Source organism: Schistocerca nitens, chromosome 7 (assembly GCF_023898315.1).
Source record: "Schistocerca nitens isolate TAMUIC-IGC-003100 chromosome 7, iqSchNite1.1, whole genome shotgun sequence".
Classification (NCBI taxonomy): Eukaryota; Metazoa; Arthropoda; class Insecta; order Orthoptera; family Acrididae; genus Schistocerca; species Schistocerca nitens.
Window position 1 is genome coordinate 429,457,167 of NC_064620.1, and position 13,540 is coordinate 429,470,706.

General features: G+C 44.5%; 1 protein-coding gene across 1 annotated transcript in view; it reads right to left on the reverse strand.

Moving 5' to 3' along the window:
* Positions 1-13,540, reverse strand: part of LOC126195147 (cadherin-23-like) — a 460,891-nt gene that overhangs the window by 302,573 nt on the left and 144,778 nt on the right. Inside the window, exon 10 of the mRNA XM_049933652.1 lies at positions 7,383-7,547. Within this exon, the coding sequence (XP_049789609.1) occupies positions 7,383-7,547 (165 nt within the window). The remainder of the gene's footprint in view (positions 1-7,382; positions 7,548-13,540) is intronic.

Below are 13,540 nucleotides of genomic sequence, written 5' to 3' on the forward strand. Positions count from 1 at the left end.
AGGAAGAGATGTGGGGCGCGATAGCCATGTATGCATCAGGGTCAGGGTGACAGAAGGGCCACACCGCCTAGCAGCAGCGCTCTCGCTGGTGGAACTGCAAGGATCAACTGTCTTCGGCGTTGCCGTTCGCCGCAGTTATCGGAGTATTCTGGCGTCTTCGTCTGGAGCAAATCTCGGAGATAACGAGAATCCACGCATTATGCAGCTGTTAGCCGTGTTTCGGTTCATAAGAATTTCCGTGGTGCATATATCAATGGATTTTTTGTAATGGAGTCCCAAAAAATTGTTGCTGTGGCCAAAATTAATGTTTTAACATACTCTATTGAATGTCCGTTGGAGATACAATGTTCTGCACTGCAGACCTACTGGGTTGCAGTAGGCGAGTGCAACGTTTATGTCCAGAGAAACGTTCTTCCACTGTGCATATTGTTTGTCTTATATAGGCCGTTCCACACTGGCAAGGTATTTTGTAAATTCCCGCCTTCCGCAATAACAAATTACCCTTCACTGATCGCAGCAGTTCCGATATCTTAGGTGGTGGGCGGAAAATCCCTTTCACATGAAAATTGCTAAGGATTCTTGCTATTTTGAAGGAAATATTTGCAACGAATGGAAGAAAAACTAAGGATTTTGGTGGCGCGTTCTCCTCTTTATCCACTTCCCGGTTCTTGGTTGTAGCTGAGAATGGCCTGTTAATTTGCTGGGTCGAGTATCCATTGTCTCTGAAACACTGTCCTTACAAGTGCAGCCTATTTAGGTAAACTATTTGCTTCCGACACTGTCTTCGATGGTTCACCTGAAGAAGACTGGCAGATGTCGAGTTGAAATATTGTGGAGCGATGATCACGACGACCGGCTGTCATCCCGAAATCTTTTCGAACACTTAACTCGCCGAGAAAATATTAAATTTTACATCAAACGCCTTTACGGGGAGGAGATGGCCCCACATATAAGAAGTTTTGACAAGCTACGAGGTAAGAGAGCAAAATTCTTAAGTTCTTTAAATTTTTTAATGAGATGTCGGGGCCATGGCATAAGACCAAAATTTGCCAGAGTGTCACATTTTATTAAGATGCCACTGCACAGAGGATAACGGAGAAGGCCACTCATGCTATTGTTAAGGAGAGAATTGTTATACGAGACGAAGGTTAGATGCCATTTCAGAAAAACTGTTCCACGTACATCTGATGATTGCAGCACTTCTATCTTCTGTATCATGAGATAGGGTTGATGGAGTGACTTCAGCAAAGTTTGACTGGTCATATAAGGATTCAAGTTCTCTACAGATGTCAAAATTTGATCGTTTTGTGCCACATCAGCCGTCATCACAGGGAATAACTGCACGACGTTCCGTTGTTAACTTCACGGAGAAGAACTTTAGACGATGCGACGCCGTCTGTTTTGGGTTAAGGACTCAATTTTGCACCTACACGTAGAGCACTACCTCTGATAAGATTCGTGAGTGGTGTTAAAGAAGCTCTACGACGCCTTCCTATGGACGCTGCCGAAGAAATAAGAAGGAAAACTTGCCGTGCTCTCTTGAAAGCTCCTTCTCAACGCAATAGAAAACATCTGAAGAAAGGGCTGCACTTCGAAATCTCAGAGAGGATCCGGGCTCAGTGGTGCTCAAGCTGCTAAAGGTCGCTCAACCGATCTGTTACCTCTGCAGGAGTAGCCTTGGGTGGCCTGAGCGAGACATGTCATCGACAGTTGTCTTTGATCAGTCAAAGGGACTATGTCTGTGACACAATATCCACAGTCAACGTCTATCTTCAGGAGTTCTGGGAACCGGGGTGATGCAAAACTTTCTTTGATGTGTTTATATACATCCTCCATACGAGCCGTAATCTCTGTAATCTTATCTTCGCAGTTCTTACGTGAAACGTATGTTGGCAGCAGAAGAGTAGTTCTACAGTCAGCTTCAAATGCCAATGAAGTGTTCCCAGAAAATAGTGTTCCCTGAAAAGCGTTGCCTTCCCTCCACGGATACCCATTCCATTTCTCGGTAACACTTTCGTGTTGTTCGAACCAACCGCTAACAAACTTGCAGCCCTCCTTTTAATTGCTTCTATCTCTTTTCTCAGTCCGATCTGGAAAGGATTCCAAACATGCCAGTAGTACTGAAGAATAGGCCGCACTAGCGTCCTAAATGAGGTCTTCTTTACAGATGAACCACACTTTTCCAAAAATTATCCCATAAAACCGAAGTCGACCATTCGTCTTCCCTACCACAATCCCATATGCTCGTTCCATTCCATATCACTTTGTAGCGTTGCGCCCAGATATTTAAACGACGTGACTCTTTCAAGTAGGACTGTACTAATGCTGTATCCGAAGGTTACGGGTGTGTTTTTCCTACTCATCCGCACCAACTTACGTTTTTCTACATTTAGAGATTGCTGCTATTTATCACACCATCTGCAAATTACCTTCTACAAGTTACCTTGTAGCCTCCTACAGTTACTCAGCTTTGACAACTACCGCACATCGCGGCATTAGGAAACAACCGCAGATTGTTGCGTGCCCTGTCCGCCACATCAGTTACGTAATAACGGTCCTATCACACACTCCTGTTTCATTCCTAACGATGGCCTTATCTCTGATGAACATTCGCTGTCGAGAGCAACATAAAGGGTTCTATTACTTAAGAAGTCTTCGAACCAGTCACATATCTGGGAACCAATGCCATATGCTCTTACCATTATTATCTTCTCTGCTGTAGGGTATCGTGTCATATACTTTCCGGAAATCTATAAATATAGAATATGCCTGTTCCTCTTCATCCATAGTTCACAGCATATCATTTGAAAAAAGGGGAAGCGGAATTTTACACTAGCGATGATATCTGAATCCGTGTTGATTCGTGGGCTTAAGCTTCCCGATCTCATGACAATTTTTTTATATTCAAGCTGAGAATATGTCAAGAATTCTACAGGAAACTGATATAATTTTGGGTGTCCCTTCTTTTACCCTTCGTATATGCAGGAGTCACCTGGCTTTTCTCCAGTCACTTTAACTTTGGGTTGGGCGAGAGATTCGCGATAATTGCAAGCTAAGTAAGGGACCAAGGGCGTAGACTACTCTGGGATTCCATCCGGACATGGCGACTTATTTTTTCAACTCTTTCAGTTGTTTCTATGAACCTGGGTCGCTTACTACTATGTCGTACGGACGGCGTCTTTTCGACCGTCAAAGGAGGGTATGATTGCACGATGCTCCTGCGTGAACGATTTCTTAACCACGAAATTTAAAACTTCGGCTTTCGATTTGCTATCTTCAACTGCCATACCAGACCGGTCGAGTGACTGGATGGAAACTTTAGACCCGCTTATCGATTTTGCACTGTACCAGAATTTTCTCGCGTTCTTGGCGAGATCTTTTGTTGAGTTATGACGGTAGAAGTTACTGTATGCTTTGCCCATCAAGCTTTTCACAGACGCACGAATGTCTATTAACTTTTGCCTGTGATCGTTTGCACCTTCTCTTTTGAATTAATAGTGCAACAGTCATTGCTTCCTTATCGTTTTCCGCATTTCATTGTTAAACCATGTTGGGTCTTTTTCTTGCTCAATCCACTTACTAGGCATATAGTTCTCAAGACCGCAATCTGTTTAAACTTATCCCGTAATTCCTCTATGTCCATCTTAGTGGAACTAAGAGACGTCAGTTCACTGTCTAAGTGAGACGCAAGCATCTACATCTACGTCTACATCTACATGGTCATTCTAGAATTCACACTTAAGTGCCTGGCAGAGGGTTCATCGAACCATTTTCATACTGCTTCTCTACTATTCCATTCTCGAATGGCGCGTGAGAAAAAGGAACACCTAAATCTTTCCGTTCGAGCTCTGATTTCTCTTATTTTATTATGATGATCATTTCTCCCTACGTAGGTGGATGTCAACAAAATATTTTCGCATTCGGAAGAGAAAGTTGGTGACTGAAATTTCGTAAATAGATCTCGCCGCAAAGAAAACCGCCTTAGTTTCAGTGACTGCCACCCCAACTCGCGTATCATATCAGTAACACTCTCACCCCTATTGCGCGATAACACGAGACGGGCTGCCATTCTTTGCACTTTTTCGATTTTCTCCGTGAATCCTACCTGGTAAGAATCCCACATCGCGCAGCAATATTCCAGCAGAGGACGGACAAGTGTAATGTAGGCTGTCTCTTCAGTGTGTTTGTCACATCTTCTAAGTGTTCTGCGAACAAAGCGCAGTCTTTGTTTCACCTTCCCCACAATATTTTCTATGTGGTCTTTCCAATTTAAGTCGCTCGTAATTGTAATTCCTAGGTATTTATTAGAATTGACAGCCCATGGATTTTTGCGATTTATCGGATACCCAAAATTTATCGGATTTCTTTTAGTACCCACGTGGATGACCTCAAACTTTTCTTTGTTTAGTGCCAAAACACTCTCCTAGCCTTCTTGACTGATTTATTGACTTACGTAACCATAGTTACTGTAATGACATCGTGATCACAAATCCCCGTCTCTATACTGACACTGTCGGAAAGATCCGGTCTAAGATACTGTGTTGGTGCATAAGTCCACAGCGTTTTTCCATATATTGAACTAACGCATCAGGTACACATAACAGAGTCTTTGGACATCAATAATACTTTCTTCTTCACTATTTACAACAGCTTGCCAACGCGGGGGCAACTATTGATTGTGCAAGTGTAGAAACAGCGTGGTTTTGAAGCGAAGAATTCGTCGAGTCACGTTCGGAGCGCATTTTCATGCGGAAAGGAAGTTCGTTGGAAGTTGTTCAATAAAGAGCGGAAAAAATGAAAATCTGAGGCTACAAGATCAAGTGAATAAGGTGGGCGTGGAATGACTTCTAACTCAACTCCTGTACAGCGTTTTTTGTCACTCTAGCATAATGCGCGTGGGCCTTATCGTGGAGCAGTATAATTTCACGCAGTCTGGTCGTTGTTCTTGGATTGTTCTGCAAGACGCCTCAGTTGTTGACAATAAATGTCAGCAGTTATAGTTACACCTCGGGGAAGCAATTCTTAGTACACCACAACGTCCCTGTTCCACAAGACGCATAACACTACCTTTTGTGGATGCACGCGGGTCTTTGTACGGTACATTGTCGCTTTGTTTGGGTGCGGTCATTCCTTTCTTTTCCATATGTTAGCATAGAGACTCCATTTCTCGTCACCATTAACGATACAGGATAGAAATGGTCGATTTTGTTCACAAACCAACTGATGACGAACAAGGAGAGATGCACATATGCCTCCAGCTGATTTATGTGATTTTAGCGGTACGCATACTCCTAATTTTTTATCCTTCCCCACTGCATGCAAATCTCGCACGACGGTGGGACGATGACAGTTAATCACATTTGTCAGCTGACGAATACACTGACGATTATCATTGTGAATTAATGCGTTTAAACGATCATCAAACCCCGAAGGTCTTCCTGAACGCGAAGAGTCAGTAATGTCATAAGATTCTCCTTAAAACGAAAGAGCCATCTTTTTACCGTGCTCTGTCCAATAGCACTATCCCCATACATGGCGCAAACGTTTCTCGCTGCCTCCGCTGCTACCACCGCTCTAGGAACTCAAAAAGAAAAATATTTCGGAAATGTTTCAACTTCTTCACTTGGTTTTCTAGCGATCACATTTCCACTCACTCTCTCCAAATGACAAAATAATAATATTTAAACTCAAATAGCAAAAACTCAAATAGCAGCAGTGAACTATAAATAAAAAATTACAGTCGATAAATAAACCCATAGCAACCGGAACAATAACATACAAAACAAAAACACTATCACTACACCACTAAACTAATATTTCCATTGCGTTTGGGCTGCCGCATTAGCTGCTCAGATAGTTTTCAGAAAACGTGTTCAAAAGTACTTCGCAAGACTGTCTGTATATATCCCGGCACAATGAGTCCACAGACGTCCCAGTTTATATTCGGTTGGTTAAAGTTGCCCCCATCTAGTACTGCATGATCTGGTATTTACGCGCTACCGGCCGTAGACTTCTTTTAAATGATTCTAGAACTGTCACAGCGGAATCGGATGGCCGGTAGAAAAGTCCAGCAACTAACTTGTTTCACCTAGACCTGTTACACACGAACACCTGACATCAGTGTCACACTCAACTTCGACCTAGTAGATAGTGTCGGAAGTTCCATGCGGCTTTTCGCGGATGATGCTGTAGTATACAGAGAAGTTGCAGCATCAGAAAATTGCAGGGAAATGCAGGAAGATCTGCAGCGGATAGGCACTTGGTGCAGGGAGTGGCAACTGACCCTTGACATAGACAAATGTAATGTATTGCGAATACATAGAAAGAAGGATCCTTTATTGTATGGTTATATGATAGCGGAACAAACACTGGTAGCAGCTACTTCTGTAAAATATCTAGGAGTATGCGTGCGGAACGATTTGAAGTGGAATGATCATATAAAATTAATTATTGGTAAGGCGGGTGCCAGGTTGAGATTCATTGGGAGAGTCCTTAGAAAATGTAGTCCATCAACAAAGAAGGTGGCTTACAAAACACTCGTTGGAGATATACTTGAGTATTGCTCATCAGTGTGGGATCCATACCATCTCGGGTTGACAGAGGAGATAGAGGAAATCCAAAGAAGAGCGGCGCGTTTCGTCACAGGGTTATTTGGTAACCGTGATAGCGTTACGGAGATGTTTAGCAAACTCAAGTGGCAGATTCTGCAAAAGAGGCGCTCTGCATCGCGGTGTAGCTTGCTGTCCAAGTTTCGAGAGGGTGCATTTCTGGATGAGGTATCGAATATATTGCTTCCCCCTACTTATACCTCCCGAGGAGATCACGAATGTAAAATTAGAGAGATTCGAGCACGCACGGAGGCTTTCCGGCAGTCGTTCTTCATGCGAACCATATGCGATTGGAATAGGAAAGGGAGGTAATAACAGTGGCACGTAAAGTGCCCTCCGCCACCCACCGTTGAGTGGCTTGCGGAGTATAAATGTAGATGTAGATGTAGACCTCAATAGAGACAATATTTTTGTCAACTACTTTGCTATGGACCGTATACTTGCTTGCGGAGTATCTGAGAACCTATTACGTACGCTTGAACCGTTGTTAACAATCTGCAGAGTAGCACTGTGTCAAATTATTTTCGGAACTCTAGGGATATGGTTTGTCTGCAGGACTTGCTATGGACTGGTGTACGGGCTGCCACTTCAGCCTGGTATCTGTACTAGAACTTCACGTGTTGTCGTGTGTATTCGTGCTTGTAGTGACGTCCATACGCTTAGAATATTTCATGTTATAGTCGAGTGACGAAGGCCGGCGTGACGTACCACAGGGTCCTACATGGTTCTTCTCGAACCTGCATAGCAATATAGTGATTAACAATTGTCCCTTACCGTGAGCGTAATGGTTCTCCAGTCGATGTTCTCGTAGTCCAGGCTCGCAGGGTTCAGCACTGAGATGGTGACCTTCGTCGACTGGTACCCGCTGGCTGGCACCACCAGGAAGGCGTCGCTCCACTCGTTTTCTTCCAGAGCGATGCTGAAGCGCCCGTTGTCCGCCTGGTCGCACGGAAGAGGCACTTAGAAGTGTTTGTTAATGTCGTCTGCGTTCAGAGTGCTTCTACACAAATGTTGCGAAACATGGAAAACAATAAATAACTTTACATTCAATTTACAAACTAGTTTATTAGTCAGCGCGGCCGGTTTATCCTTTTTTTCTCATTTTATCAAAATACAAATGCACGAAAAATTGATTCATTATACGTTTTGTTCCTTCTACGAAGTCCCTAGAGAACCCTACTGAGTGTATTAGAGTAGTTATGATGTTAAATGTCAACTGCCAGGAAATTGTCGGTCGCCTTCGATTTTTTCCACTTCTTACCTCATATACCAATGAATGTTTTGTGCGTTCTGGTGTGTCACCGCCAGACACCACACATGCTAGGTGGTAGCCTTTAAATCGGCCGCGGTGCGTTAGTATACGTCGGACCCGCGTGTCGCCACTATCATAGATTACAGACCTCACGCCAGCCTGCGTGAGCTTAAACGCGTGCCTTTCGGCTTCCTCCAAGCTCCGTGGGTTGGCTCCTGCCAATCCACAACACCTTCATTAGCTAATGTACAACTAATAAGTCATATATGTACCAAGTGTGTTTGAAATTACTCCATTTGTTACAGCGATACCCTAAATTTTACGTGTCACCCCATCCGTATACTTGCCCCACAACTAGGGACGGTTGAGGTCTTTCACCCTCGCTATAAATTATTTTTCATTTGGTAAGCTGCTCTGAACGAATTTCCTTCAGTTTTTTTTACGGGTTTCAGAGTTTACACTTCGCGTCTGCCTGGGTGTTTTAACCCAACAGTTTCTTAACAGTGATGTCATACACGAATTAAGTTTCGCTTACTTTGTTCCATGTGTTCCATTATTGCGCGTTTGCACTCTAAGACAAAAAAACGACGCACCACGAGGGAATTATGCAAATTGGTTACAAACAGGTATTCGTACAGGTACCGAGGGAAACTGCAGAATTGTAAACTTTGTCGGCCGACAGATGAATGTGTGACCCTGCTGCGCAGGTGGTAAGGATAGAAAACAGGAGACATGTCGATACCAGGGATACATTCGACGATGATGGCGGGAGTGGGTGAACAATGAGCGAATGCAGCGTCAAGAAGGGGGTCGATGTATTGAGATTCAAGTGGTTCAAATGGCTCTGAGCACTATGGGAACATCTGACGTCATCAGTCCCCTGACTTAGAACTACTTAAACCTAACTAACCTAAGGATATCCACCCGTCCATGCCCGAGACAGGATTCGAACCTGCGACCGTAGCAGCAGCGCGGTTCCGAACTGAAGCACCTGGAACCGCTCGGCCACAGCGGCGGGCATGTATTGAGAGACAACAGAAAATCAGGACAGGGCAATCATCAGAGAGACACTCGAGAGCCCTGGATTCACCGATTCGAGATGAAACTGGTGCTTCAGTGATCACAACGAGCATTAATAGACGGATCGCAGAGAGGGGGCGAAGCCCACGGCGTCCCTCACGCTGACTACCATTCACCTCTGTACACCAACAAGCCCATTTGCAGTGGTGTTCGGCACATTCGGCCTGGTACCTCACTGACTGGATTAGAATTGTGTTCAGTGATGAGTCCCGCTTTGAACTGAGCCCCGGACGGCGGTGGGATACCAACCTGAATGTCGTCTGCCATCCGGCAGCAATGGCGGCCTCAGGGGCCATTTCATTTCATTGCACGACCCCTTTGATTTTCATCTGCGACACCATACAGCACAGCGGTACGTCGACGATATTCTACGCCCTGTTTTTTTGTTCTTAATGGCAAACCATCCTACGCTTACATTTCATCAAGATTATGACCGCCCGCACACGGCGAGAGTTTCTGCTGCCAAACCATACCTTGGCCAACAAGGTCACCGGATGTTTCCTCAGTTGAGAACATTCGAAGCACTATGGGCAGGACCCTCCTACCAGTTCGGGATTCTGACGATCTAACGTACCAACCGGGCAGAATTCGGTATAATATCCCTCTGGAGGACACCCAACAACTCTATCAATAAATGCCAAGCAGAATAACTGCTTGTATATCGTCCAGAGGTAGATCAACGCGTAACTGACTTGCTCAACTCGTGAATCTCTTTCTCTCGAATAAGTCATCGAATTTTCTGAAATTCTAATCATTTGTTTGTCTTTACATGTACGTCACATCTACCGATTTCCCTCCAATTCGGATAATTACTTAGTGGCGCATCGTTTTTCTTGTCTTAGGGCGTACGTTACACCCCCGAACCAATCCCGCGCGCTCCCTAGACGTACTGTAGACGACGTACTCTCACAGTGATTTCTTTCAGATAGTAAGCCGCAATGTATCCAGGTTGGTTAAAATTCCACCTCGTGTTCCAGAACAACGCTGATTTTTACATGTCGTCCTTTTATCATCTCGAGTCCAACCTCAAGGGAGATAAAGGCGTCTCATCCACGTAGTACTCTTTTCGCAGTAGTGAGTCATTTGTGTAAAAAGGTTGTATGAAATTTTGCGAGGTGTTCCGATAGTCGGATTCTTGACTGTTGCTCATCACTTTGGCGCTCTTATGAGACAGAATTAGTAGTAGAGTGAGAAGATCCAACGAAGTGCGACAAGTTTCCTCACTCGATTATTTAATAAGTATGAGAGACGCTCAATAAACAGTAGTGCAATGATTCCCAACCTTCCGAGACCATTACCCTTGAGTGCATTCAGATATTAGCGTACGCATTGCAATGACTTGGAAGCTTGTATTTTTTAAACTGCCAACAGACCACAGACCATAGAACATGGGATAAATTTCAATCTGATACTTACACCCCTCCCTGAGAAAAAGGAGCCGTAACACAGAGACAGGTATCAGAGCAACAAAAGGCAAAATATTTTTTAATTGACAATTACAAAATAACGATTTTCGGATTTTTTCCTTTTATTGTACTGTTAAGTCTTGCTTTTTGTCAAATGTCTCGATTCTAGGTCAACAGAAATTACTCTCCAGAATGAGATTTTCACTCTGCAGCGGAGTGTACGCTGATATGAAACTTCCAGTCAGATTAAAACTGTATGCCGGACGCAGACTCGAGCTCGGGACCTTTGCCTTTCGCGGGCAAGTGCTCTACCAACTGAGCTACCCAAGCACGAATCACGCCCCGTCCTCACAGATTTACTTCTGCCAGTACCTGGTCTCCTACCTTCCAAACTTTACAGAAGCTCTCCTGCGAACCATGGAAGACTAGCACTCCTGAAAGAAAGGATATTGCGGAGACATGGCCTAGCCGCAGCCTACGGGATGTTTCCAGAATGAGATTTTCACTCTGCAGTGAAGTGTACGCTGATATGAAACTTCCAGTCAGATTAAAACTGTGTGCCGGACCCAGACTCGAGCTCGGGACCTTTGCCTTTCGCGGGCAAGTGCTCTACCAACTGAGCTACCCAAGCACGAATCACGCCCCGTCCTCACAGCTTTACTTCTGCCAGTACCTCGTCTCCTACCTTCCAAACTTTACAGAAGCTCTCCTGTGAACAATGCAAGACTAGCACTCCTGAAAGAAAGGATGTTGCGCAGACATGGCTTAGCCACAGCCTAGCGAATGTTTCCAGAATGAGATTTTCACTCTCACGCTCATGTTTACCGCGTTGCATGGTGTCGTGGTTGCAACGATGGACCTCGCCTTTGACGTCGGGAGTGAAGTTGCGCATCATGCAGCCTATTGCGCACAGTTTGAGTCGTAACACTTCGTCCTGTGCCTGCACGAAAAGCATTATTGAACATGGTGGCGTTGCTGTCAGGGTTCCTCCGAGCCAAAATCCATAGGTAGCGGTCATCCACTGCAGTAGTAGCCCTTGGGCGGTCTGAGCGAGGTATGTCATCGACAGTTCCTGTCTCTCTGTATCTCCTCCATGTCTGAACAACATCGCTTTGGTTCACTCCGAGACGCCTGAACACTTCCATTGTTGAGAGCCCTTCCTGGCGCAAAGTAACAATGCGGACGCGTTCGAACCGCGGTATTGACCGTCTAGGCATGGATGAACTACAGACAACACGAGCCGTGTGCCTCCTTCCTGGTGGGATGACTGGAACTGATCGGCTGTCGGACCCCCTCCGTCTAATAGGCGCTCCTCACTCATGATTGTTTACATCTTTCGGCGGGTTTAGTAACATCTCTGAACAGTCAGAGAGACTGTGTCTGTGATACAATATCCACAGTCAACGTCTCTCTTCAGGAGTTATGGGAACCGGGTTGATGCAAAACTTTTTTTGATGTGTATGTGGGTGGGAGTGTTGGTTAGTGGGTCTATTCCAACATAGCTTCAGAATACTTCGCCAACTTTTACACGAACTCCATATGCAAACGATTCGCTAAGCTAATAACAATAATACTAATACCTCGAGGATGAAACGCTCTTATATCTCCTTGAGAGTGGGGTCGATATGGCAAATGCATGATATGTAAATACCGACACTGTTTTGGAGTACCCTGAGAAATTTCGGCCATTCTCGATACATGCGGGGTTTACTTTTTTGAGCAGACTCCATCTACACACTGCAACAGCAAAATGACAAATATTCGCCGAAACACCAGAGAAAATGCGACTGATGACCTTTTGGAGGGACACCCTTTCCCCAGTTTCTTTTGTTTGTTTTGTTTTGTTTTTGTTTTACAGGCTGTACTGATTGACTGGACCATCTTAAGTCATTGTATCATTTAACTCAATTGTTAGGCTGTAAATTAAGGTAAACAATATACTGAGAGATACGTTGGTTTTGTGGTATCGACAAAATAATTATTGGTTAAACAATGCTGTTCTCAGAAGCCAATCCGCTTGAGTGATTCCACTTTGCTTGACTGAGCGAAGGAGCGCACAGTACGATTGAATAAAGTCACTTCGTAACGTGTCATAGGGATCGAAGATGCTCTTACCCATAATAAAAGGCTCATGTTAGTTCCATTGGAACATTTTGTAATCTTGAGGATGACTCTGTGTCTACACAGCGTTGCCGGCCGGGGTGGCCGAGCGGTTCTAGGCGCTACAGTCTGGAACCGTGCGACCGCTACGGTCGCAGGTTCGAATCCTGCCTCGGGCATGGGTGTGTGTGATGTCCTTAGGTTAGTTAGGTTTAAGTAGTTCTAAGTTCTAGGGGACTGATGACCTCAGAAGTTTAGTCCCATAGTGCTCAGAGCCATTTTTTACACAGCGTTATCCCTAAGTATCTCTGGTGTTTCATAAGATGACTGTGCGGATGTTACAAGACATGTAGAACTAGTCACAAATCTTTGTAAGGAGCATGTCTCAGTGTGGACACACTTTGTGAGGGGCAAATGCCGTTATGTGTGCTCGATGTGCGTGCGTACCCAACGACAGCAACCCTCTTTGGAAATCTGTTCACAGGCTTGCCTGCCTGCAGGTATCAACTAATTCGAAGCGACAGTACAGAGCGGATGATTCGTCCACAAGTTCTGAAACGTTTGCCTCCTAGCTGTGAGCTCTGCAACTACTCTGCGGCGGGTATTACGATAAGAAATTTGGAGATATGCTCTACCTAATGATCTGTGTCATTTTTAGTGTTCCGTCATTCAATCTGAAAAAAAAAAAACGGAACCCTTTATAGGACCGCTTTGTTGTCCGTCTCTCTGCCTATCTCTCTGTCGGACTGTTAAGATCCCTTTTAAATAAGAAATGGGTGAACATGTCAAGTTGAAATTTATCTCACATACTAAGGTCTACGGTCACTTGGCGGTGAAAAAAAATTAAGCTTCTACTTTAATGCAATCAAAAGGTACGGACATTTACGTCAAGTTTTTTGATCTTCGAAAACTCAGTCATCAAAACCTGTAGGTTGCTTCCTATAAGTTTTAATGAGTGAGTTTTACAAGTTTACGAGTATGTGACAAATGGCCGTATCTTTTGATTGCGGTAATTTAGAAACTTAGGTTTTTACAGCGCCAGTCGACCGTAGATCTCAGTAACTGACATAAATTTCAACTCCATACGTCGTCCA